The following is a 26,598-nucleotide window of genomic DNA, read 5'->3' on the forward strand; positions in this document are numbered from 1 at the left end:
CTCCCTCAGTTTAATTTATAGTATTACGATGATGCATGTCAGTTTAGTCAAAAGTGTTGTGCAAGTTGGTAATTCATATCATAGTCTAAAAACTTCAAATTTTTAATAAAATAAAATGACACTCCTTGTAAGTTTGGAAACGCTTTCATGATTGACAAAGACTATTTCAAGTCCACCCCAAATAGTGGGTCTACCTTACCTCACTCCAACCAATACCAACTAGTTTGAACTTTGAATTGGTCAGGGAGAAGAAGAAAAAAAAAAAAAATAGCACTTTTTTATTCTTGAGGTCATGGTGGTTGACAAAGATTCTTTCTTTCTTTCTTTAAAGCTACAAGGTTGAATGAATGTGTCATCTTTGGTCATTCTAATATTTTCCTTTTTTTTCTTATGGTTTTCCTCTCACACGCTCTGAATTGTTGCTTGTAACCATGGAAGTGCTCTGTGTGTAGGGTAGCGATTAGCACTTTGTTCGGAAAGAGAAAGAAAGATACTGATTGGGTTTTTCGGGTGATTGGTGGCTTGGATCGGCCAGGCGTTGTCTGTCAATTTCAATAAATTTCTTTATCTTTTAGTCAGCGGCTGAGAATCCCTTTTGTCAATTGTGCGTTAAAGAGCTCTCACTTTCTTTTTTTTGGGAATATGTTTGTAACTTATATAGATTGCTATTATTCCAATTTCCGTTGAGTTTTGAGTTTATCATCACTAGCTTCTCTGCATGCAATTCCGTGTTTGAGATAGACTTTTTTTAAAAATTAAAAAAAATAATGGGTAGTTGTGTTTCATAAACATAGAATTCATTAAAAAATGCAAATTTTTTTTTAAATATTTATTAAATTATTTTTATTTAATTAATAATTTCAATTTTTATTATTTACATTAACTAATGACATTTTCTGGTATTTTGAATGTTTTATCATTATCTACATTTTACTTTATATATACTAGCCTCTTTGCACGCGCTTCCGCGCATGCGAGAGGTTTTTTTATAAAAAAAATTAAAATTTATTTTAGAATTAAAAAAGATAATGGATATTTGTGTTCCATAAAAATAGGATTCATTATCTGAATTTTCTTTTAATTTTAATTTTTTTAATACGAAAAATTGTGAATTTACCATATTATCCTCATTTAATTAATAATTTCAATTCTTAATGTTTGCATTAACCAAGGGTATTTTCTAGTATTTTGAATATTTCACCATTTTCTACCTTTTGCTTTATATATATAGATAAATAATATGATAATAAAGATTCATAAACACGAGATTTAATATTCAATCACAATAACAGTTCCATTGGGATTGAGATATTGGAAAGATTTACATCTTGATATCATAGTATTCCAGTCACACTAAATAATTTTTTTTTGATTTTCTCGTGGTTGGCACCAGCGCAAGAGCACAGTATACGGGCTTGCGGCTCTTGAGGCAGGCAAGGGCCACCCACCCACCGCAGCTTATAGAACATATGCAAAGCAAATGCGAGGGTCCCAATTGACGCTTCTTTTTCATGTACACTTGGTGGGTGAATAAAGACCTAATTAGTAATTGCAAGATGATGCCATTGATGTTCGTACATACCCATTGGATACGTGAGTTGATACTTGACAAAGCAGGGATATGTCTGTCTTTATACTTTTTGCGAAGCTGTTCTCAATTTGGCTTGTAGGTTTTGGAAATTTGCCAACTATGGAAATGAGTTGAAGTAGGAAAAACTTTGCCTAACTAAACATGATGCGAGACACACACCACACAATCATCCACGCAAATGAATTCCGATCACAATTTGGTAAACGTACAAAAATAATGAAAATGCTAATAGGCATCCAATGTCTTCCATTGATTGATGGATAACAAAACCTAGGAGCCTATTGTGTTGTATTGCATGTTAGTTTAATAGTTTTGTTACACAAGGTTAATAGGCACTCAACCCAAATGCTACTGTCAATTCTATTCCTCCATTTATAGAAAGAAAAAAAAAGGAGAAGTAAAAAAATTGTAAATTTGTATGTCTGTCACAATGCAAATTAACGTGTTTGTTTCTTCATCATTCAATTGAGAAAGCTGAAAAAGGAAAAACAAAAGTTTGTTCGTGCCACAACACATGTTAAATATAGAGTTATTTTGTTAGGTATATGTTTTTACTTTAAGGAATACACATACATGTCGTCTTCTCGGCTGCAAACATGCTAACAATTTTCAACTTAAAAGTATACAAACCAAATTTTATATTCAACCCTATTTCGCTATCATAAGACATGTTAAATTGTAGTTTCGTTATCTTTTGAGTTAGAGAATACGACACTTAGTGTTAGACATACTTCTCCCTTGATTAATTAAAATAAAAATAATTATTATCTTGTGACACAACGCAGATTAAATGAAGAGTTTCAATATGATTCGTGTCAGACAAATGTACATTTTTTTCAATAAAAGATTCGCGTAAATATGTCTTTTCTCCGTAAAGTTGTGTACAATTTCCAAACTAAAAAATTAGTAGAAAAAGAAAAAGCAGCGCAACCCAAACTCTTCGAGTGGTTTAGGAAAAGTAGAGTCCTTGTCTATTGCTGTAAATATCGAAAAGAAAAAAGAAATCTAAAAATTTATTATAATTTTGTAAATATGCAAATAAATTGAAGTATTAAACACCTCTCTTCTCTGTCTCTTTTTCTTAGACTGTTCTCTTTCTATCTCGATAGTTTGCGGTTTCTCAAGAATTCCCACTTCCCAACAAATCCAGAGGAAAAAAGAATCAAACTCCTGTCTATTCCAGGAAAGGAAAAATATCAAGGAACATTAAATATTGTTAACGAGAAAGAACCCGACCTTCATAGGGTGGCCAGGCTTCTGAGTTATCGTTGCTGAACTCACTTCCACTCCTTTGCCCACATAATAAGTGAGTCCGTCACTGCACCCATCACCACAAGCACACACATTGGTTTGGTTTTGATCCATATCATCTTTGGAAATTTTACTCTATGCTTGGGTATTGGTTCTTTTGCCATTACAATTTCTGGGTAATCATTAGTTTTTTGTTATTTGATTTGTGTTTTGTTGTGGCTGTTTGCTTTGGCACTCGCTGTTAGATCCAAACAAGGCGTTAGAACAGAGTTGTTAAGCCTGTTTTACAAGTTTTTGTCTGTATGGATGTGTTTTTGTGTTGATTTTCTCTTATACGCATGTTATGTTTGTGATTGTGTTAACCGGGTGATCCTTAATTTAAGATTCTGTGATGGTGGATATGGTTTGGATCAAGATTTTGTCCAGTGTATATTTGGAGCTACCAAAAATGTGCTGCTGCTCTGTGATATGTGAAACAAATTAGTTAAAACTTATGTGATGGCAACTGACCAAAAATGTGTCTTCTCTGTGATATGTAGAACAAAGGAGCTAATGTTTTCATGGGAATGGCTTAACTTCGTGATCATGGGGTTTTAAATGCTCCAATTTCTTTACCTTCCAACTTTCACAATTCTGCATGGAAACTCGCAAGTATACACTGGGTTAAGGTTATAAGTTAGAGATGAGAACGTTGAACATTAATATTGGATGTCAGCATAGCTTTACCTTTGCTTATTAGAGTGTACCTTATGCAGTGTTCAGTGAATTCTTAGACAATGGTTTTAGGCTTAGTGCTGTCAAGTTCTTGAGTTTAATACTGTTGCAGTAATTCTCAACATTTAGTCAAAACAAAATTAGCAACATTAAAAACTGATCTAGTACGACACGGGTTTGTCAGACCCTTATTATGCTTCATCAATCAGAGGCATACCATACCCTGAGTCACTTCAGAAGCTGAACCATTTTTGAAATTTTTTGTTTATAAACAGGACTTATTGCTATTGATTCTATGATCCCTATAGGGCGTGGTCAGCGAGACTTAATTATTGGGGACAGACAAACCGGTAAAACAGCAGTAGCCACAGATACTATTCTCAATCAACAAGGGCAAAATGTAGTATGAGTTTATGTAGCTATCGGTCAAAAAGCATCTTCTGTGGCTCAGGTGGTGACTGCTTTACAGGAAAGGGTAGCAATGGAATACGCTATGGAGGTAGCTGAAATGGCGGACTCCCCTGCTACATTACAATACCTTGCTCTGAAGTTATTAGCAGGAGTAGTTGTACTTATAATCAGTGCTGCAAACAGTTAATGGCCTAGGTTTGGCAAATTGTCCCTTGGCGTGACAGTCATACCTCACTAATGCTAAAATATTGCAGTTCCTTAACTTTTGTATGCCATTAATTTCTCAAATTTCACCTATATTGCAACATAATCTGCATCCTTTTTTTTGGGGCCAAATCAGCATTCTTATGTGTGCTCAGGTGTGTGTATGCGCACGTATGTATGTTACACTTCTTTGAGTAACTTAGAAGTAGAAGCATTCTGGTCATGAAGAAGACTATGTTGGTGACCTGTTATTTAATTGTTACATTTTGCCTCTCAAGCTTGCACACTCACACTCTTTAGTTGTGCCATTCATGTTTTTGATGTTTTATCATTTTATATCTCTTTTTCTTTCTTTTTTTTTCTTTTTTTTTTTTTCTCACCAGAGGGTGCCAGCATAATATTTATGGCTCAAGATATGTCTGGTGTTGATTCACACCAAAGACGGCAAGGCCTTCTAAAAGATCAAGTTCGATTGGTTAAGAAAAAGGATTCTCATTATGAGATTGTGCCAATCCAAAGTCCCTTGTCATTTGAGAAGGGTTTCTTTATAGTAATCCGTGCATGCCAATTGTTGGCCCAAAAGAATGATGGGATAATATTGGTTGGAGTCGCAGGTCCTTCTGGGGCTGGAAAGACTGTGTTCACAGAAAAGATACTCAACTTTATGCCCAGTGTTGCTGTCATATCAATGGACAACTACAATGATGCCAGTCGGATTGTTGATGGCAACTTTGATGGTAAACCATCACCTTACTTAGTTCTCTTGTATTGAAGCTTTAGTATATATGTTTTCTCAGGAAGCACAATAATAGAAATGTTTTTATATAAGTTTTCATAATCAGATAAGTTCTGATGTAATGTTTGTGCAATCTTATTGAAAACTATGTAAGGTCCTTATTCTCATTATATGATGCATGAACTTATGATAATTACTTTGTAGAAGTGATTATCTAGCCATCATGAGGACGTGATGAAATTTTCTTTAGATCTTTAGACAAGGCAGAGCATTATGCTTTTGGTTATATTAATTATTTCCTTTTTCTTCTCTTATTATTTATTTATTTTTTTTAAATTATAAAACAGATCCACGATTGACGGACTACGACACGTTACTCCAGAATGTAAATGACTTAAAAGCAGGGAAGGAAGTTCAGGTTCCAGTTTATGATTTCAAGTCTAGTTCCCGCACAGGATTCAGGTTGAATGCCTCTCCATTTAATGATCTGCATAGCTTAGCATATCCATGGATTTCTTTGAGAAAGCTTTTAGAAATTATATTATCTTAGGGTAGCTAAGGCTTTGAAACTTAAGGAGAACCCTTAAATGTCAATTTAACTCTACTTTTCCATTTCAAGTATTGGTATGACAGTCTGAGTGTTTTACTTGTTGGCCATGGATGTAGTGAATGGTGAATACTTTTGTGCTCTTTTGGGAGTCTGAAGGACCAAACATGCTTAAGAAGAGAATATATTTTTCCTTTTGAGAATCATACCCATTCCATATTTATAAAGTAGAGCCTTTCTATGCTCCCTGTTGAAAACTTGAACCTGAATTTTGGCCCTTTGTTTTATAATTAATTTGTTTAATATTTCTTGAAATAAGTGTTGGTTTTTTTTTTGCTAATCAACAAAATTCTATATTTTATTGTCTACAACTTCACCTTTTATGCTTCCTTGGATAGCACCTTAGTAAAGTCGTTCGTCAAAGAGATTGCTGTTTCTATAACTTTTCATATTTTCTGGTCTGGCTTAAATCTTATCTTGAATAATGTGCTGGTGACAGGACAGTTGAAGTCCCAAGCTCTCGGATTGTGATCATTGAAGGCATCTATGCTTTGAGTGAAAAGTTGCGGCCTTTCCTGGATCTACGAGTATCTGTCACAGGCGGTGTTCACTTTGACCTGGTCAAAAGGGTTTTACGGGACATACAACGAGCTGGCCAGGAACCAGAAGAAATAATTCATCAAATATCTGAAACTGTACTTATTTTGCCCTTCTAGATATCTTTAAGTGCTTGATAAGTTGTTGCTTTTCCTGAAGTCTGAACTTCTCTCAGGTATATCCAATGTACAAGGCCTTTATTGAGCCAGACCTTCAAACAGCACATATAAAAATTATCAACAAGTTTAACCCATTTACTGGATTTCAAAGTCCCACTTACATTTTGAAGGTTAATATCTCCCTTCCTTTTTCAGTTATTGTAGTTGTGTTGGTATTAATTCTAACATTGAGTTGCTACATCTTCATTTACACTGAAAATTGAATGCTACCTTTTATTGTAGTCAGCAAAGGACTTGTCAGCGGATCAGATTAAGGCTGTCTTTTCTGAAGATCACACAGAAGCAAAGGAGGAGACCTATGATATATACCTTCTACCACCTGGTGAAGATCCAGAATCTTGCCAATCATATCTGAGGATGCGGGATAAAGATGGGAAATATAGTCTAATGTTTGAGGTTTGCCTTTCAAAGCTTAGTTTCTGCATTTTTGTGTGAGAACAGATTGTAAAGGACTTGCTGGGGTTAAAAATAAATTTAGCTGCAATGTCAAAGAGTCCCAAGCACTTGTGACTAAGTAATTTTATTTGCATGATCTTGCATAATAACAGTGTACTGCATATTTCAGGAATGGGTGACAGATAATCCATTTGTTATATCACCAAGAATAACTTTTGAGGTCAGCGTGCGACTTCTTGGTGGACTAATGGCCTTGGGGTACACGATTGCAACTATCCTTAAAAGAAGCAGCCATGTATTCTCCAATGATGGGGTGTGTGTAAAAATTGATTGGCTAGAGCAACTAAATCGTCGATATATTCAGGTACGGATAAGCTTTTTTCTTTCTTCTCTGCATAGTCTAGATACACCGAAGAATGAAAAGTTCTAAATTGCACAAATATGTAATGTGTGTTTATGTGGCTTTAGTTTCTGAATAAAGTTGAGAACCTCTGTCATTTTTTAAGGAAGCCAACATGACCATCAATACTAATTATGTCTTGGAAAACAAAATAAGGAAAAGATAGAAAGCATACTTGTTTATCAACCTTTACCCTAATTCAGTGTATCTCTCTTGTTTTATTTATTCTCTCTGAACCTTTCTGTTATTCTCTATCTTCTCTTTCTCAATCTCTCTTCCGTTTTTCTCTTTCATCTTTTCTATGTTCATCATCTATTTTTCTCCGTTGAATTCTTTTTCTTCTTAATCTGTCTTGCTCTCTTTCATTATTTTTCTTTTCTTGCATTATTAAGCTACATTGTATACCCATTGGGGATACAGACAACCCTGTAGACAATTGAGATTCCTATCTGACTGTGTTGTTTAAGTGGCAACCTTTCTACATATCTGACTGTGTTTATTCAATGGAAGCCTGCCTTATGGTTCATCTTTTTCTTACTCTCACCTCTATGTCATTTTGTAACTTATATTGACGTAACTCTTGTGCACATTGACAAAAAAGGTGCAAGGAAAAGATCGTGTACTTGTAAGATGTGTTGCGGAGCAGCTTGGCTTGGAAGGTTCATACATTCCTCGTACCTATATTGAACAAATTCAACTGGAAAAGCTTGTAAATGAGGTCATGGTATGATAACTACATCTCATCCTCTTTATACGCTGAGTACCAGGCTATGATAAAGCTCCAACACATATGATGCCTTATCTTGCATCTGTTTTCCTGATCTGATCCTCTTGCAGGCCTTGCCAGATGATTTGAAGACGAGGCTTAGCCTAGATGAGGATCTTGTTTCAAGCCCCAAAGAAGCACTTTCCAGAGCCTCCGCAGATAGAGTTGCCATGAGAAATAAGCATCTCAAAAGGTTTAATTTTTCGTAATCCATCTTTAGTTTAATATCTTTGTGAAATTGTTTAGATGTTGGCAATGCATTTTAATGATGATATAGAAAACCTATCTGCTGGCTCCTTCATTTGAGATCTCTGATATAGCAATGCATTGATCTCAACTGTAAATAAATAATTTTTCTGAGCACTAGCACAACCTCTTCGTTTGTGTTTCTTTTCACTTTTCTTCGAAGGTTCATCTAGAAGCTAGCTCCCTTAAGCTGATTGACCTGAATTTATTCTGGACAGTGGTATGTCGCAGTCATATACAACCCAAAGGGACAAAAGTACATCTAAGCTTACAGGATATGCTTCCAACAGCCAAAGGTTTGATGAGAGAAATTCAGAGTCATCAGCAACACTAGCAAGCCAGGTAGAGTCAGTTATAATGGTCCTTGTGTGCTTTTGGCATTTGGTTCCCCAGCAAGTTAATATATTCACTTATCAACATTCTTTTTTTTTTTTTTTTTCCTCCTCATTTCTATTGTGGCAGGGAGTAGTTACTCAGCTATCAGAACAAATGTCTTCGCTGAATGATAGAATGGATGAGTTTACAAATCGAGTTGAAGAGCTAAATTCCAAGTTGGCTGTGAAGAAAAGTTCTCCTAGCCAACAAAACATGGCTCTTCAAGCTGAAACCTGCAATGGCTCTGTTCCCACTTCTTATTTCATCTCTGGCTTAGGCAATGGTTCTTTAACCGGGTCAATATTGCCAAATTCCTCATCTTCCTCGCAGCTGGCTAAGGAATCTTCAGTAATGGAAGAGGTAATGTCTACTCATTTTACCTTGTGTCAAAACTCACTTGGTTTGTGAGCTAGAAGAGTAAAAGGAAACATATGAATGATCATAAAATCTTGCCCAAAATTCAATTCTTGCGTCTTGACTGGTTCATTTATCTTTTTTTTTTAAATTCCTTGGCATTCTATCAGATGTCAAGTATTGCACGGGGGCAACGTCAAATCATGCATCAGTTAGACAATCTCAGCAATCTTCTCCGGGAAAACATGGGAGAGAGAAATCGCCCAGTAAGAACTAACAGCAGGAAAAGCACCATTGCTCAACCTGATCAGCCCTTGACAGTTCCTCTTGCAATAACACTGGCTGTTGGAGTTCTAGGACTCATCATATACAAGGGTATCTTTACTCGAAATTGATGTAGTTTCGAAAATCATTAGACTGATAAACCATTACTTTGCCCCTCTTAGGTTCCACTGTAAGTGTGTTGCAAGTACTACCCTTCTGCTCGGGAAAGATAGTTAACAAAAGGAGGTTATGCTAGAAGCAAAACAGAAGCTTTCTAGCTTGAGAGTTTGCAAAGAAGGGTGCCCTAGCAATTTTGAAATTTTGTGGCCTACTTCCATTAGTTTATAGTTATTACTTTGCTAGTTTCAACATTTCCAAAATAGAGATTGAAGAAAGAGAGAAATTTCACAATAAATCAATCTTAAAGTTCAATTTTCTTTTTCTCGCAGGAATGCTTGCCTTTGATCTATTGCTTTCTCTTGAGTGCTACTAAATTTTGTTACTGCACACATTATTTGTCGTAGAGAATTGCATGCTAAGTTAGAGTGGTTTGCTTCAGTTTTCAAACTAGGCTTTACGTGAAGAGTACTACCACCTCTTACTATACCCATAAATCTTTGTTCGACATTGTTGTTCTGGTTGGCAAAGAGATTGTAAAAATCACCATCTTGCATTTTTCTTACAAGAACTAAGAAATATTCTTAACTTCTCCTATTCTTTATATAGATAATAACCCTTCAAAGTAAAAAATTTAGGTAATGGCCTAATAATAACGAGTAATGCTCTAAACTATTCTAATCGAGGAAGGAGAATCGGGTAAAATGGACATACTGCTCTTACCAACTGGCATTTATTGGGCTAGGCCTATAAAGTGCAACTTACGACCCAATCTTTTTCTTAGCTGGTGAGTTCTGAAACCCAACCTAAATTTCTTTTACCCAGACGTAAAAGATAAATAAAATAAAATCCAAGCCAGACATCAACTGCGGCTGTGCTGTAATTACAAACTAGCCTAGCCGCTGATTTCTCTGTACGCGGGAGAGAAAATACTCGGGAATGTAAAATGAGCCACGCTCTAAATTCCCTGTTCTCAGTGTGCCCATGATAGAGTCCAAATCGCCACACCGAACCTCGGGAAGCTCCTGGTTTACCTCTTAACTCAGAGAAATAGTAAAGAATTGAAATTTCAGAAAAAGATAACAGAGCTCTCTCCTTCATGATTCTCCTCAGGCTCTGGGTATCAAACATTTCTCTTTTTCCTGAATATTTATTTATCTTTTGCTGTATAGTGGTATTTGTTCCTTGTGAATTTCTTTAATTTCTTAAGTCCAAAGATCTGATGCCTGATTAATTGGGTTTGTTCGGCTACTCTGGAATTTTAAAGAATTTTGATTGATATGCATGGTTTGTTGAAAGGAGAAATATATATCAGTAAAACCCCTCTGCTCTAAGAAAGCCATAGAAAGCGAAAGGATTTATAAATTTATAAAATAAAAATAAAAAAAAGTTTTGCATTTTATGTTTGTTGTCGTTTTTCTATATGAATACTGATGAAATTCACTATAAATTAAGAGTACAAGTTTTATATAGGAGTCAGCTGAATTTTGTTTTTTCTCAGATCCTAATGATGTAAAATCTGTAATTTGGGAATTCGAATATTGGTTATTTTTCCTCTTTGTTCTTCATAAGCAAATAGAACATATGCAGAAAAATCGTGGGTTTTGCTCAATTTTTGATCTTTCTGTAACTTTTTGTAGTTTGATGAATGTTCACTAGAGTCTTCAACTGCCAATTGGTTTTGTTGCATTGATTTGCAGTTGATTTAGTTTGAATGTACGAATGGGTGATCTATTGGATCGTGATTTGATAAGCAATCTGCCTCAGAGCATTATAGAGAGCATTCTCACGCGTCTCCCAATTAGAGATGCTATAAGAACTAGCTGCTTATCAACGAAATGGAGATACAAATGGACTACGCTCACCCATCTTGCATTCGACGAAAAATGTGTCACTCTATCTAATGACCGAACTCTTGTCGAAAGAAGCCTTATAGACTTTATCACTCGGGCTCTCTTTCTTCACCAAGGACCCGTTCACAAGTTCCAGCTTTCTACTTCCTACTTGCAGAGCTGCCCAGATATCGATCAATGGATACTTTTCCTTTCAAGGAATGACATAAAAGAATTGGTTCTTGAATTGGGAGAAGGCGAGTGGTTTAGGGTGCCCTCATGCCTTTTTTATTGTAAAAAGTTGACCCGTTTGGAGCTATTTCGATGTGAGTTGGATCCACCTCCTGCTTTTAAGGGATTTTTGTGTTTGAAGAGTCTCAATCTTCATCAAGTTTTGGTTGCTCCTGATGCAATTGAAAGTCTTATTTCTGGTTGCCCTCTACTTGAGAGTCTGGCTTTGTCATACTTTGATAGCTTAGCTCTAAATATCCGTGCCCCAAATCTCAAGTACTTATGTCTTGAAGGTGAATTTAAGGACATATGTCTTGAAAATACCCCACTTTTGGTTGCCATATCTGTTGCTATGTATGTGACTGATGATATTGCCGAGCACTTTGAGCAAAGTTCAAATTGCAATTTTATCAAGTTTCTTGGTGGCATACCACGTCTCGAGAGGCTTGTTGGGCATATCTACTTTACAAAGGTAACATTTTTATGTGATTTTGTTTGTTAATTATCCCCCGCTTTCAATCTTCAATGTAGGTAATCTACAAGCGCATATATGTTTCTAACAGTGATTCTGTTTTCATATGTTTTTGTTTATTTTTTTGTTTCAAGTATTTGAGTATAGGTAATGACCAGGGAATCCTTCCGATTACTTATAACCATTTAAAGATTATTGAATTATATCAAGTAAGTTTTGAAGATATGAAAGAGATACTAGTTGTTCTTCGCTTGATTACAAACTCTCCTAATTTACAGGAACTTCAAATCTCGGTAAGTTACTGTGAACATGTTGAAGTATTACCCTCTTCTATTTTTTCATTCTTTTGTTTTAGTCATGGACGTTTTAGTTTTTAGTTTTACATTTCTGTTAATTAGTAAGGGTTACTGCCAACATAGGGTTCCTCAAACACTTTAGCAGCTATAGAAGCATCCGATTTGGATTTCTGGGAGAAACAATGCCCTTCCGATTGCGCATTTGGAAGACTTAAAGTTGTGAAGATGACAGATATGTCTGGAGTGCCACATGAGATGGAATTCATCAAGTTTTTGTTGAAGAAATCACCAGTGCTTGAGACCATGAGCATTACGCCGTATGCATATGTTTTAGATGGACGTTTGAATATGCTGATTGAGTTGGTGAGCTTTAAACGGGCATCTCCTGAAGCAGAAATTTTATTCATCCAAGATTAAGTAGTGTCTGTCTGGTATGTTTGACGGAGCTGGCCTTTGAATTGTGTTTCGTATTCTTCTTGAGACTTGAGAGTGACAATTTGTTAATATTGTTCAAGGTCTCATTCACTCATATTATAAACAAAACAAATAAAAGATCAGTTCTCATTTAATAACTGGCTGCATATTATAATGACTAATGATATTAAACATGAGTTGAAAATTCAGTTTTTTATTGTTCTTTTGTTATTTGTTTCTATGGGAGAAACAGAGACGTCCATTTCGTTTGTTTGCATGTAGTACGCTGCGATTTAAGTTTGTTCCTCCCAAAACAAAAATTGAAAATGATGTTGGTCGTTTAGTGAGACTAAAATGTAAGGAAAAAGAAAAATACTGAGAATCCCAGATAAATAAACAGATCAAATCCCCATCCTGTTGTATATACGGGAACACAGCCAGTTTCAGGACTCAAAATTCCATTGAAATCAAGAAAACAAACAAAATTCTGTCCTAGAACATTATTGTTGCAATCTCAAGAACCCAAGTTGGATGTTCTGAGGAAAACTATTCACTCAAGATCAATCGGAAAGTGGATGTGACACTCGATCTACACGTCAGTTTCTCATATCAGATTCTGTACAGTCGAAGTTTTAACACAACTCTTTGGAGCTTCAATTTGATGCTTATGATAATATACAACAAACTCGATCAATTCTGACTCATATTCATGGTATCAACTTCCATTCCATTATGGATATCATTTTTCTTTGCTTTCTTTGTTGTGAGAGTAAGTATTATCTTGGTCCAGAGAGTTCCATTGCTTGTGCAAGCAATGAAGAGTCGTCAGTAAGATCAGAGTAGCGCTCGGAAGAGGAAAATTCATTGGCTCTGCACCTATTTGATTCAGCTCTCTGAGAAGCTTCCCATTTCTCTGCAAGTCCATCTCCTTCGAGCATTCGAACGACTTCGGACATCTTGGGTCTTTGACGGGGAAGATTTTGAGTACATAAGAGAGCTACTTGAATCATTTCTTCGAGCTCGATTGGATCATAGTCATTTTTCAGTTCCTTGTCAACTAGCACATCAAACTTCTTTTCCTGTTGGATTTTCTTTACCTGCAGTAAAAAGTCTTGAGTTAGCTACATCAACCGAAGCATAAACAACCCTCGAATTTCTTTTGGTAACAAATGCAAGGAAAACATCTCTGTCTGGCTCACCCAGTCAAGTATGGCTCCTTTCTGGTTTGCTGCTTTCCCAAACTCCAGGGCTCTTTGGCCTGATATTAATTCAAGTATAAGAATCCCAAACCCAAAAACATCAGTCTTCTCAGAGGACTGGCCAGTTGAGAGGTACTCTGGGGCTATGTGCCCCACAGTACCTCTCACGGCAGTTGTAATGTGTGAATCATGGTGATCCAACAGCTTTGCCAACCCAAAATCTCCCACCACAGCCTCACAGTAATCGTCAAGCAGAATATTAGCAGCCTTGACATCCCTGTGAATTATCTTGGGGTCACACTGCTCATGCAAGTATAACAATCCCCTTCCAGCTCCCAATGCAATCCTTTTCCTTGTACTCCAATCCAGGGCTGGCTTGGCTACAATAGAGGAAGTAAACTATGAATGTTTTATTGATGTATCAAATTTTTGTGTTTAATCATCACTAAAAACAAAGGAATTCTCTTTAATTAAAATTTTGCAAGTAGGTAAAACAGCATAACATCTTACTCTATGTAACATGTTCTTAGAAAATTAACAAGTCAACAGAGTGCAGATCAAAGGCTCTTTACCTTTGAGACGCGAAGCAACACTACCATTGGACATGTAGGGATAAACCAAAAGCCTCTCTTTGGCTGTCATGCAAAATCCATAAAGCCGGAGAAGGTTGCGATGCACTGCTAGGCTGATCATCTCAAGCTCTGTCTGAAATTGGATTTCACCTCCTATGGCATTAGCATCCTTGAGCCTTTTAACCGCTATTACTGTACCATCTCGGAGACATCCTTTGTAGACATTTCCGAAACCACCCTTGCCAACCAAGTTTTTGCTACTGAAGTTGTGTGTTGCAGCTTGAAGTTCTCTGAAGTGAAACGACCTCAGGTTTCCAAGGCAAACTTCTTCATGATGTTGTTCTGAAATTTCTAATTAAGTGTTAGAAAATACAGCTTGTTGAAAGTCTAATTAGTCTTTATTCGCATACACAAAAGTATACCAACCATTAACATCTAAGAATATCTGTTTGTTGTGTTTTTGCCTCCACCAAAGAAGGAAACCAAAACCAAGAATTAGAAGACAGATGCAGCCTAGGCTTGAGGCAAACGCTAAGGCAATTTTGTGGCTCCTAGGTCTCCCAGCAGGTTGAGCATCTTAAGACACAATAAGAAAAGCAAGTTAGGGTATTTGCAAGAAGTTGTTGAATCGTGAAGATAAATAATACCGAAGGAGAGCAAAACGAAAAGTAGATTTTGAAATTCAAAATAGAACCAGAAGGTAACATAACCTTAAAGCAAGTGATGGCACATAAATTATATAAAACATAAGTGTTTCATTAGCTTAAAACCAAAGCCAAAAGGATGATAATATTTCAAGAAGTAGAGAACTCCAAAGTTTGAAAAGTAAAAGAAACCGGCAATAAGCAGGAACTATATACTTTGTGAGTTATTCGAGGGAAAAGCTGGCGGCATCCTCGTTGTTTCAAAGCAGTCTTGCTCTATTCCAGAGACACACATCAGAGGATTTCCCACAGCACTGTGTCAATTCAGAAACTAAATAAATGAGTTTTAGTTATTCATCTTCTGTATTGAAGAGGGAAACAAAAAACTGGGAGGAGGAAAAGAAACATTGAAATGACTCACTTGAATGTTTTAGCAGGAAACCTGGGTACTGGACCACTCAAATTATTAAAAGACATGTCCCTAAACCATCAAACAAAATCCACAGAAACCTTAATTAAGATCATATTTCAACAGGAATAGAAAGTATAATTAATCTTGATGTGTGATGTTTGGAGAGAATTATTACAGAAAGGCCAGCTGGGTCATGTTAGCAAAAGATGAAGGAATTGCACCGGAGAGACTGTTATTGTTTAGCCGCCTGCTTGCAACACAAATAACCATTATGACCATCCACTAAAATACACTTCCAAACTATTTGACTATGTTTCTTTTCTCAGTGACTGATACTTTCAGTTTTGGAAACAAAATTTCTGAATTGAACTCACAGGTATTGTAGGCTTTTCAAGTGGGATAGAGTGCTGGGAATTTGACCATTGAACAAGTTGCTGGACAGATCAAGTGTTTGAAGCTTTTGGAGCTTCCCAAGTTCTGTGGGGATTGATCCTGTTATATGGTTATCCTGAAATGTTCTGCAAAACTCATTTTTCAGTAAAATATATACCATATTCAGATACAGATATATTGCTTTAATAATAATTGATTGCTCACACAAGCTGAAGATTTGTCAAGTTTCCTATGCTTGGTGACAAAGTGCCTGATAAATTCTGGCTTGGAGTTCCCCTGCACAAAAACCATTGCAAACTACATAAGATACTTATTTATTAACGCATGGTGCATTTTTCAATTTCTTAATTAGTGTTTTGGTGTTTTCCAGCACTACTTACAGGCCAATGACTAAACCATCAAGAGAACAAGTGACCATATTCCAGATGCAGGGGTCCACAGAAGTTTCATCCCAATTTTTAAGAACACCACGAGGATCCTTCAGAGCCTCTTTAATGGCCATTAAGGCTTGCACTAGAGAAGAAGAAAAACAAAAACAAAAATTGTTTGTGTCCTGGTTTTTCAATGGCTAAGCAAAAATGATCAAAATCTGCAGAATTCAGTTACCTTCAGGGTTGACACCCTTTGGAGAAAGCAAACCAGTCACAGAAGTCGTCCACAAGCACAAAAGGACCACAAAGCACAAAGCTTTACCTTCCTTCCTAATCTCCATTGAGTTGCAGGTCCAAAAAGAAGAGGTACCCAAAATATTATGATATGAGCTCCTCCTTTTTCAATGAAGAGAAGTAGTTTGAAATTTTGAAAGCTTCCACAGAAGCAATCTGCAACTGGGTTTATCCAATAAACTTCAAAGTTGAAACCTTCGTGTTGTAATGCGTATGATGATTTGCATCAGAGGCAAAAAAACCAGTACAAAGCCTCGTGCTTTGCACTACCAGAATTGCACTCACTCACTCAAGGCTTACTGACAGACCCAAGAGCCAAGAAGCAGAGTTTTTGTTTGGTTGTAAAAAGACTTAAAAAGAGAAAGAGCATGCCTGGCCTGCCAGTCACTGGTTCGGTTGAGAAAAGGAAAGGAGAGAATATATAAAAGCTAAAGATGAGCAAGCAACACTCACTAACCAAGTCTAGTAGATAATTGCAAAAGAAAATTCCTTCAATCATGTATTGGGTTAAAGAAAAGGGACCTGAATTTTTAATTATTTTATTATTCTCCTGATTATAAAATGCAAAGCAAGTGAAGTATTACCTGTTAAGCACTGTAAAAGTTATAATTAAGGCACCTTAATCAAAAAATGACGCTATGGTCAGCTTTAGCTTTTGCTGTCAGTTAGAGAGAGAAAAAGAGGGAGAGAGAGGGAAAATCTGCACAGTATTTGGCTCTGATATGCTAAGCTTCCATAGTGGCTCCCTGAGAATCCAACATTCCACTAAGTTGGCCATTTATATTGATTCTCAAATTCGGTCTTATATTTTTCTAATAATTATTAAATAAAGTTGAATATATAGGCTCAAGGTCACATTTTCAATCGATTCTGTTTCGTTTTAACTTTGACCAAACTGAATAAAAAGATTATCATCATCGAATCAAAAAAATTCCATTTTAATAATAAACGATCATATTTTGTATTCAGCAGGAACAAATCCAATGGTTTGTGTTGTGGGAAAATGGGAACCCCTCAATTCAATTCAACAGAAGAGTCATAAAATTTACCTAGAGCAAGTTCTGAAGTTGGTTTACTTGTTCAAAAGTAAGATTTTCTCAAAAGAAGAAGAAAACAAGAAAATCTCACTCACAAAAAAACTGTTTGTGCTAAAGATAGATGAAGAGATCAGTTGATGCTTACAACATTACACTCTGTCTCCTCATTCAACAATCAACAGACATCCCTTCAATAAACAAATCAAGAGTAGCAACTTTTAAAAGCAAAAGCAGCTCCTCCTTCGTTCTCTCTCTGGTTAAAAGTAAATAAACATGCAATTTTTGTGGCCCCCGCATATCTGTCCTCCTCTTGCTGATGAAGAACCAACGGTTCTGGTCTCACTAGGCAACACAGTGCTTTACGTGTGCCTGCGGTGCACCCAAAATGGGAATGTGGGCCCACCATCTCCAGAATCAAAATATAACACCAGGCCAGTGAAATGAAACAGGGATGGCCTCTCATTCGAACTGATCATTTATACTAATTAGCATATATATATGTGTGTGTTGTACATTTGCTGCACGTGCAATGTAGACCCCACAGACTCACAGTGCCCGTTGACTTGATGTTCAAACGTTTCTTTGGACGAATTGCCTATAGTTTTCATGATTATCAATCTCAGATTCTATAGTAAAGTTGATCCAATGGTTATCATTTGTGTTCAAACATAAAGATGATTAAGATGGGAATAGCACCTTATAAAGGCGTTTGCAACTAGACAAAGCAACTTAATTTGAGGGGCATTTTTTTAATAATCCGCACGAGTAAGTTTTCACTGTGGTAATATTTCGTTTCTGAGTAAAAATTAATGTTGTTCATAAACATATGCAAGCTGTAAGTTCATATGTCTTAGCTCTTAAAATTAGGTTTACCTCGAAACTTAATTGATTAAGGTAAGCGTGCGCCTCTTACACCTAAATTTAAACATTTTTTTGTATATTAAAATAATTTAAAATATTCACTATCGTGGGAAAAAGAATTACGAAGAACTATATCACTTCAAAGTTTGAAGAAAAAAACCCACAAAACCTAGATGGAAATCTGCACTTACAATTATAGCCGCTACATGTTGCTATGCGATGCATGGCGCTTGAATTTCTCTAATGAAAAATGGATAAAAATGCATGGCAATCATGAATGATAAAATAGAACTGGTTATGTGTCAAGTAAAGATTCCTAATACGACCTGTCGTCTGTGGCCCCTTCATGTTCACTGACACGCACTTATCTCCCTCGTGGTTGGAACATGCAAGGAAGGAATTGATTAAGAACCAGAGGGACTTTGGAGTAATTGTGCACAAATTGTCTTTCACTTGACAAAGATATGGTTCTGCTGTTCCTGTCAATTGGGTCATCTCACATATCTGTCTTCCTTCCTTTGGCTCCATATCCAGTTCATTCCATGCCTTTAATCACCTCACTCTACCAACCAACCCTTTAATTTCCACCTTTGTAATCTTCCTTCCCCTGATTAGCAGAATCCATGTCCAATTAACAAATCAAGGAAATTTCCCAGCCAGTCAGGTCTTTGGTCCTCTTGGAGCCAACAGGGAGTCAAACTAGTGGAATTATAAAGAGAAAGTTGACCACAATTGTAATCAAGATCATATGCACTACTAAAAGGAGGGGCTCTAGCTCCCCAAATGAGTAGGTAATTATTGTTCTTTTTTTACCACTTGACTAAGCTTGGCTTGGCTTCGTTTGCTTGAGTGAATTAATATAGCTACTGCTTTTTGAAAAATTTGTACCATCACATGCATGATTTTGTTTCCGGTTCTATTGCTCAAAAGGTGAGGACATTGAATAAAATGGGTAGTCTCCCTAACCCCACATTGTCTCCCTACCCTACTCCCTCCTCTCTCTCTCTCTCTCTCTCTTTTTATTTTCTTTGAGTACAAGTGATTGTAAGAAGGAGATTTACACAAATATTCATTGGGTGTCTACGATTTTCGAACCTATGCCCACGTTGGTTCCTTTCTCTTTAATAATAACAAAAGAATTGCTCATTTCTGAATGCATTCCCTACCCACTAGAGTTTTGTACCAAATACAGAGCTCTGTCATGATATCACTGTCCATGTTGTTCCACCATGCATTGTGTGTGGTTCTCTCATGGGTCCATCTTCCTCGTCATGTATGTACCTTCAATGCCCTTGCCTTGCCTTGAAAATAATTCAAAAGGACAAGAGAACTTCCTCAACTCACTTTGTAAATAAAGTGATACTGGATAGTTTCTAGTCTCTTTTTTTTTCTTTCTTTTGTTATGTTAGAGGAAATCGAACTTTGTATCATAATTCTAACTCATTATCTCATTCTCCTTTATCATTTGAGCTAATCCTAAGGCGTTGGATTGGTTTAAGATAGTCCAATACTAAAACTTAGTGAAGGTCTTATGAAATCCCCATGATGAGAAGCCCTTTTCTCAGTTAACTTAGAAATCGAACCTAAATGTTGTTGGTTTTGTGAATTATAAAGGCGCCTCAAAGGGCTGTTTCATCAAAAGGACTTGATTGTCAGTTTCAATTTTAGTTAAAGCACACACCTTTTTGTTATGGCTAAATGGAATAAATTCCTTTTCGAATGGTGCCAACTAAAAGCTTAGGATACCTTCTCTTCTATCTGCGCCATCAACCATCTTTATTTTCCTTTTGTAGTGCACAGATGACTTTACAATTCTCTCCCGTTCTTATTAGCCCAAAGAAAATCTCTCTACATTCCTTATACCACCCAAAAAAAGGGTGGAGAAAAACTGAAAGTAAGCTTGCTTTATATATTTTAGAAGGAAGATGCTATATAGTCTACTCTCTTTTCCATGAGTCTTTCAACTAACACGAGATCAGATTCACACTGTTTATAATATTATCCACACGATAATAATGTGTGGACATTCGAATGAAAGAATAACTGTATGTGTAAGTGTATATGTATATATTCATGATTGGAGTGTTAAAAAACCAAGCAACTTAGTTTGTGAAAAGAAAAAAACAATATATGCACCAGATTTTGTGTGTTCATTTTCAATTCAATCAATGACAGCTTGACAAGTAAGGAGAAAGTCAACAGTGTTTGTGATTTTATCCATACAACTTGATCCTGTTTGTTTGATGGGGGTCCAAAAGTAGAATCTTTGCCTCTTCAAATGAAGATCACAAAGTTAAAGGCTCTCTCTCTCCCTCTCTCACTCTCTCGGCCAGCAAGGCTGTCTGGTTCACACAAACCAAACGCCCAAAGCTGATGCGTAGAACCCACTTTTTCTCAATAATTTGATTTAACATGTTTTAGAAGGAGAGCATCTGCAATAAGACAAATGTCATTTAGCGTACAGTGAAAATTAGACAAGACTAAAAACAAACCTAACAAAGATTTTTCCCTAAGAAAACGTTAAAATAAAAAGGTAATCACTTTTTTGCAATCTTATTACCTGGCTGGCTGGCTTCCACACATACATGACAATTCACAGGGCAATAACAGAACAGAGGCCTCCTCACAAACCGAAAGCTATAAAAAGGCACCCTGATGACATGACAGATAGAACAATATAGGCCAAGTTGCCTAATCCATCTGCTTCTGCAATAATTAATATTGCAAACAATTTTAAGCATTCATACATATAATATACCTCAATTTCTATATCATTTACATTGGACCGACCCCTTGAGAATTATGAATTATTTGTCTCCCTTGGTCCCTCCCAATATTGGCAACATGTTTCAATTGCTTTTGAGCAGACAGGTTCTGATTAAAGCCTGTGCTATAAAAAAGATCAGAAAAAATGTTAGCACGGGCAGGCACACGGAGGAGCCACAGAGATGAAAGATTTGAAAAGCCAGGCCCAGGACGATAGCTGATCTGCTAGCTGCTGTCTTACATGTACACAGATGAATAAAGCAGCTGTGTGTCCCTGAGAAGCTGGACCCTCTTCTCTCTTGCTTCCAGAGACGACCAAACAAGCAAGCAAGCTTATACAAATACAATGACACATTTTCTTATCTATAGATACAAATTACAATACATAATATGTGTTCAGATTCAGATATATAAAAGTTAACAACTTGGTGGTTCCAGAAGAACTTTCAACCTCACATGCACAGAAAGAAAAAAAAAACTGAAATGTGCTATGGGGTTCAAATGTCTTTAGGGCCATACATACTTAGGGCTCGTTTGGTACGTTGGACTGTACTGACTAATTTTCGTCGGATAGTATTAATTTGTTCCGAAGAGTACTGACTATTTATCCATAATATTATAAAGTGTTTGGTGCTGTTCCAGATAAATAGTCTGACTAAGTTATACTATGTTTGGTGATGTTCCGGATGACATCAGATCAAACTATTTTTAAAATAAAATAAAAATTCTTTGATAATTTTAATGGAAATTGAGATTCAAATAACACCAAACACCTGACATAGACTATTTACTCCTATCCAGAGTCTAATACGGTGTACCAAACGAGCCCTTATAGTATTGTGTTGTGTGATTGGGCCTCTGGATCTCTCTTCATAAGAAATGCTCAAGGTGGTTTTTTTGCACTTGCTAATTAGTTGTAGTTAATCTTGATGGTCCAATGTGGAAGTTGTTTGTGAGGTAAAATACCTAGGCCAAGCTAGGCCAGAGCACGGTGTTAGTGGTCGAGTTGGGCCAGAGCACGGTATTAGCGGTCGGGTTGGGCTCGAGCCTGATCGCCATATATTTTTCCACCCTAACTCATGTGGGCTTATGGGCCTATTGGTTCATGAACTTGGGCTCGGTGCACATGAGGTTGACATCAACATGGTTTACGTAGTGTTCACTCAAATGACTTTTAGTCCTAAAGGAGTTGGGATGTTTCGGGATTACCAAGACGCCTATTTAAATGGAGTCCTAGTCCGAGATGGGTTAGTTTGTTCTGGAGTTCTAGTTCGAGGAGAGCTAGTTTTCTCTGGAGCTCCACTCCGAGAAGGATTAGGTAGTTTGCGATGATATAAAAGGCTAAGGTCATCCTCCGTAAAAGATATGCAATTCTAAGCACTAGTAGAACCTATTGTGCAATTTTATTATCAAACACTCGACTGACTTAAGCATCGGAGAGTCCTTGGCTGGCACTATACTAGTGTCACCCATTGAAGCTATCTTGTTTTACAGGTTCTGGATGACGACTTGGTTGGTCACGCTGACTTAGTCCGGAAGAATTGCCCGACCTCAATCTCGAAGAGGTCATCTTTTGTTGAACCAATTTTAGGCATCAACAGAAGTATACCAAGGGTCTTGATTTTCTGCAGAGGTGAATGAAAAAAAAAACAAAAAAAGGAAAAAAAAAAACAAAAAGATTCGATGAAAAAGGAGGGGAAAGTGTTATTCTTCCACTTGCATGCCCAATAAAAGATTATGGGCTTCAAAAGATGAACTTGGTAGGTATGCGTATGACTCATGAGTGCGAAAGAAGAATAAAAGATAATCACATTTTGTCAAATGAATATTTTGATGTCAACAATTTTGTTCTTGTTATTGTTATAAAACACAACAAATGTGTGAAATTTCCCAAAATTCAGATGCAGATGGAGTTGTCAACGTCAAAAGTTGAGGCTGGGCAGGCAGCGGCTCATCTATGTTCCAGAGTTTATGGGACACGGGCCAAGGTTTTTTCATCTTGTTATCTATTGTTAGTCAAAAGTTAGGCAGCTTTAGTTTTATTGGGATCTAGCAAGCTAAGCTAGCTGGCCCTGCATCTCCAGGCAACCGAAAAACAAAAGAAGTTTGGTAGCTTGCCCCGTTTGTTTGACTAAGAAACAAGGAGAAATCGAAAACCACGCAAACGCCATAATGAATGGCGCGCGCCCCGCTCTCAGGGTTTGAACTTTGAAGTTACTTGACGGGTCCAACACAAAAAAAAATTAACATATGGGCCAAAAAGGGCCTGACTTTCAATATCCATCCCAACATCCATGCAGTGCAGCCTTGCATAGAGATGAAGTCAATAAACAGACAGACAAAAACGAAGGAAAGTTCAGAGTGAATAATTTCAAAGGGCATCGAAGCCCAACAACCACATTTTGCCATCCATACGATCCAAAAGCAGTATTTACCAATTTACCACCCAGTAACCTTCAAAGACGGACAACACAGAGATGAACTAAATGTATGAAATAGCAAAAGGGGCCGAAAACCAATCAGAATAAATAGCTAAACATAACCAAGGATGGTTAATAACAGATGTCTGAATCAAACAAACAATAACTAGAGCCCACCAAAGGCTTGTGCTGTCTCAAGAGAAACAACACTTAACATGAATGGAAAAACTGCAGCAACAATAAAAGTAATTGAAGACAATTTTTAAACATGCTCTAGGTTTTTACCATTACCAGGCCATTGCTGATAATGGGTAATTTATTATTCGTAATCAGAAAATGCCGACCATAATAACTTTATTGTACTTAATCTTCTTCCTCTTCTTCATCTCTCCAGCAGCCTTTAAGAGTTGATCTAGGAGAACCACAGCGCTCAGTCTTGAGGAACCTATTGTAGACAATGGAACCACCCATTCCAAGCTCTTCGTGGCTGCTCTCTTTGCGACAGTATCCCTTCAAATCCACTGAAGATAGTTGCTGGAGTGACTTGGTAGCAACATCAGCGTGCACAGCAATGGAGAACTCCCTCGGTTGGAAACAAGCCAGGACCCTCTCAACCAACTGGTTGATATTCACATCTTTCAGATCATATCCAGCTGTTTCAAAACTTGCATAACTGAAACCATCTTCGGGTGTAACATGAATGGTTGAAATTGCAGCTCCTTCAATGGAATTCATGGAATAACCACAGGGGTCAAACTCGAAATCGCAAATATCAGAATCTGGAAGGATCTTTCGGATACCAGAATCGTTTGTCATTGCAGCTGCAGAGCTTGATTGGGATTTGTAGAACACAGAAGCCTTCTCCCTGTCCAAACCAGTCATGCACATTTCTAGAGTGTAAACAGGGTCAACTAAGCTTCCTGATTCAGCAGAAGCAGAATACACATGCCATTTCTGAGGTCCATCTGACCGACCCATCACATACGCCCTGCTTCCTGAACCAAGCTTTCCAAAGTAGCCGTCAAGGACAGAAACTTCCTCTGAGAAGTTACGATGAGGGTATGACTGTGCCCCTGGAAAAATGAAACTCCCGCGAGTGTACTTCACAGATCTCACAGAAAGGGAAATGGTTTCAGCCAACTTCAGGAGAGGCGGGATCACAAGGAGCAACTTGGTTGTCCCACAAGTTTTGATGATCATCTTGTACGGATAAATAAAGAGGCTTGACTCAGAAAGAACATAGGAGTCCACATGATCATTTGACAATGAAGAGACGATAGTGCATTCAGCTTCGTCAAGAAGGGCATCTATCTGAGCTTTGGCCAGAGATCGAAGACCCCTTCCTTCAGGATCAACGAAGATGCTCGGTTCAAAAAATGATATTTCTAGCCTCTTTTCGAAACCTTCAAATCCAATTGCAGAGACCGCCATGGCCATTATCAACTAACAGGAACGATTATAGTCGCAAGAAGACCCAAAAAGCAAACAGAATACAGTCGCAAAGATACTACAGTCGCTAAGAGAGAAGAGAGGAAGATGCTGATCGAAGTAAAGACACAAAAACCAACTAAAAGCAATAAAAGTTTATGAACCACGTCTTGTGGTTAGGTTTCCAATTGAGAAATATCAGGATGGTTTGCGAGCGCACTGCACAAGATGGAAGCAGAAAGTTAACATTTTTCATGTACAATGATTACTTCCACAATTTACCCAGCTAGAGGGAACTCATAACCAAACTCTACAATAAAATGGCAAACCGAAACTTACGTTGGAGTAAGCAGCAGATCTGAACTTCTTGATTCCACCGTTGGGTCGGATGTCTTCGATGCTGTATCCAAGAGGTGCTTCATAGAATAAGGATTTACTACTACTAGAATTCTTTTTACCACCTTTAGACTCCATTAGATCATTCAGTTCTTCCTGTTGACAGCCAACCAAAAAAGATTTCACTAATCAGAAACAAATAATTAAAAGAATTAAGGTTTAGATCTACATGGAGAGGAATGTGGAACAAATCCCAGAAAAGAAATTTTCTCAACATCACAACATGTAGCTTATGAAACAGATTTGAGTCTATATGTTCAGAATCCAAATTATTCTTCAACCAACACGCAACATAAAACCCATATGAAATTTTTTTATTGGTAATGCGTATGAATTATACAGTTGATGATTTAACAATAAAAACTATTAGATTACAACACAAAAAAGGGCAAAATTTTATTGAACATTACTGGTACATGACAAAAATTAATTCATTTTAGATGGATTTCGTGGACAGATTTAATTAAAATATTTATGAAAATACGAATATATCAAATCATTGTGCAAGTTAAATCACCCTATTTGATGCAACAAAAGGAATTCCAAAACACAAATTTTATTCCAGCCCCAAAAATCCAAACCCATATAACCCAACCAGCTCTACCGTGGTAAACAAAACATCAGATAAAAATGAAAACTTTTACCAAAGAATGATAGCATATCCAGGTTATCAAAGGTTCCTCATTTTCCACACAGACCACATGGACAAATAATCAAATTCCCATTGAAATGAAGAAAAGAAACAACTAACATATGAAAAGGAAAAACAATCGAACTTACAAATATGAAAAATTGTTGAGCGTTCTCTTCGAACTATAAGTCAACGGCTTTCGACCTCCCCCGAAATCCCTAGATGGAAATTAATAAGAAAATCGAACGAACCAGCGGGCGGCGAGAAAATGCAGATATCAAAAGGGAGGCGGATCGAAAACCCTAGAAAAATTTGATTGTTGCTGTGGCTGTTTTGTTTTTCTGGAAAATGATAGAGGTATGGAGCATATTTATAGAGTACGTGAGACTGCTTTCCAAGTTTACCCCTGCTTGATGGTGAAAAGACGACCATGCCCCTACGCTCTCAAGTCTGCTATGATAGGCTGGAGACGTTATTTCTTGGAAACAGCTGAGCCTTTCAATGATCACTTTTTTTGTATTTGGTCAAAACTTTTTTTATTATTCACGGATCATGCATTCTTTCTGTTTCTTTTTAACTTTTTTTAGCTAAAAATAATAATTATCAGTAATCAAAGGTTTTAGGGGCAATAAAATTTCTTAATAACAAATAATAATAATAATAATTTAAATATGGAAAATTTATTTATCTTGGTAATTCAATATTGGAAAGTTGGTAAAGTTGAAAGAAAGTTTTAAAAAGGCATGCAAGCGAAATTTATCGCTGATGTATTATGAGATTA

The 26,598-nt window shown here is 36.8% G+C and overlaps 4 protein-coding genes across 7 annotated transcripts; 2 read left to right on the top strand and 2 right to left on the bottom strand.

Annotated features, from left to right (window-relative positions):
* LOC18788363 (uridine-cytidine kinase C) lies at positions 2,653-9,479 on the top strand. Of its 3 annotated transcripts, none has more exons than XM_007225076.2 (12): positions 2,653-2,897; positions 4,555-4,908; positions 5,255-5,369; positions 5,954-6,149; positions 6,227-6,340; positions 6,453-6,626; positions 6,796-6,990; positions 7,628-7,750; positions 7,864-7,985; positions 8,257-8,380; positions 8,501-8,773; positions 8,938-9,479. In XM_007225076.2, exons 2-12 carry the CDS (start codon positions 4,575-4,577, stop codon positions 9,160-9,162), a joined length of 1,995 nt encoding a protein of 664 aa, XP_007225138.1. In that variant the 5' UTR covers positions 2,653-2,897; positions 4,555-4,574; the 3' UTR covers positions 9,163-9,479. The 3 variants fall into 3 exon arrangements, with proteins under 3 accessions (XP_007225138.1, XP_020411075.1, XP_020411074.1); XM_020555486.1 differs by having other exon boundaries at positions 4,786-4,908; XM_020555485.1 differs by having other exon boundaries at positions 2,656-2,897; positions 3,382-4,908.
* Positions 10,006-12,602, top strand: LOC18791542 (F-box/FBD/LRR-repeat protein At1g13570). Of its 2 annotated transcripts, XM_020565389.1 has the most exons (4): positions 10,007-10,268; positions 10,849-11,683; positions 11,818-11,976; positions 12,103-12,602. In XM_020565389.1, the coding sequence occupies exons 2-4, from the start codon at positions 10,871-10,873 to the stop codon at positions 12,394-12,396; spliced, it is 1,266 nt and encodes a 421-aa protein (XP_020420978.1). In that variant the 5' UTR covers positions 10,007-10,268; positions 10,849-10,870; the 3' UTR covers positions 12,397-12,602. The 2 variants fall into 2 exon arrangements, with proteins under 2 accessions (XP_007222555.1, XP_020420978.1); XM_007222493.2 differs by having other exon boundaries at positions 10,006-11,683.
* Positions 12,783-16,717, bottom strand: LOC18789045 (protein NSP-INTERACTING KINASE 2). Its single transcript, XM_007221929.2, has 11 exons — positions 16,220-16,717; positions 15,994-16,126; positions 15,818-15,889; positions 15,595-15,738; positions 15,396-15,467; positions 15,230-15,289; positions 15,025-15,122; positions 14,591-14,740; positions 14,165-14,506; positions 13,593-13,972; positions 12,783-13,490 (listed from the first exon to the last, which is right to left on the bottom strand). Exons 1-11 carry the CDS (start codon positions 16,323-16,325, stop codon positions 13,170-13,172), a joined length of 1,878 nt encoding a protein of 625 aa, XP_007221991.1. The 5' UTR covers positions 16,326-16,717; the 3' UTR covers positions 12,783-13,169.
* On the bottom strand, positions 23,432-26,172 carry LOC18788515 (S-adenosylmethionine decarboxylase proenzyme). The gene is made up of 3 exons (XM_007225559.2): positions 25,967-26,172; positions 25,130-25,282; positions 23,432-25,009 (listed from the first exon to the last, which is right to left on the bottom strand). The coding sequence occupies exon 3, from the start codon at positions 24,797-24,799 to the stop codon at positions 23,726-23,728; it is 1,074 nt and encodes a 357-aa protein (XP_007225621.1). The 5' UTR covers positions 24,800-25,009; positions 25,130-25,282; positions 25,967-26,172; the 3' UTR covers positions 23,432-23,725.

Source organism: Prunus persica, chromosome G1, assembly GCF_000346465.2.
Source record: "Prunus persica cultivar Lovell chromosome G1, Prunus_persica_NCBIv2, whole genome shotgun sequence".
Classification (NCBI taxonomy): Eukaryota; Viridiplantae; Streptophyta; class Magnoliopsida; order Rosales; family Rosaceae; genus Prunus; species Prunus persica.

Bases quoted from the DNA above. Each gene is read 5' to 3' on its own strand.
- LOC18788363 (XM_007225076.2), top strand. From the start codon at position 4,575: ATGGCTCAAGATATGTCTGGTGTTGATTCACACCAAAGACGGCAAGGC. The intron at 6,627-6,795 runs GTTTGCCTTTCA...TGCATATTTCAG, and splicing joins AATATAGTCTAATGTTTGAG to GAATGGGTGACAGATAATCC. The intron at 7,751-7,863 runs GTATGATAACTA...ATCCTCTTGCAG, and splicing joins AGCTTGTAAATGAGGTCATG to GCCTTGCCAGATGATTTGAA.
- LOC18791542 (XM_007222493.2), top strand. From the start codon at position 10,871: ATGGGTGATCTATTGGATCGTGATTTGATAAGCAATCTGCCTCAGAGC. The intron at 11,684-11,817 runs GTAACATTTTTA...TTTTGTTTCAAG, and splicing joins GGCATATCTACTTTACAAAG to TATTTGAGTATAGGTAATGA. The intron at 11,977-12,102 runs GTAAGTTACTGT...CTGCCAACATAG, and splicing joins TACAGGAACTTCAAATCTCG to GGTTCCTCAAACACTTTAGC.
- LOC18789045 (XM_007221929.2), bottom strand. From the start codon at position 16,325: ATGGAGATTAGGAAGGAAGGTAAAGCTTTGTGCTTTGTGGTCCTTTTG. The intron at 15,739-15,817 runs GTGAGCAATCAA...TGAGTTTTGCAG, and splicing joins TTGACAAATCTTCAGCTTGT to AACATTTCAGGATAACCATA. The intron at 15,290-15,395 runs GTAATAATTCTC...TTGATGGTTTAG, and splicing joins ATGACCCAGCTGGCCTTTCT to GGACATGTCTTTTAATAATT.
- LOC18788515 (XM_007225559.2), bottom strand. From the start codon at position 24,799: ATGGCCATGGCGGTCTCTGCAATTGGATTTGAAGGTTTCGAAAAGAGG.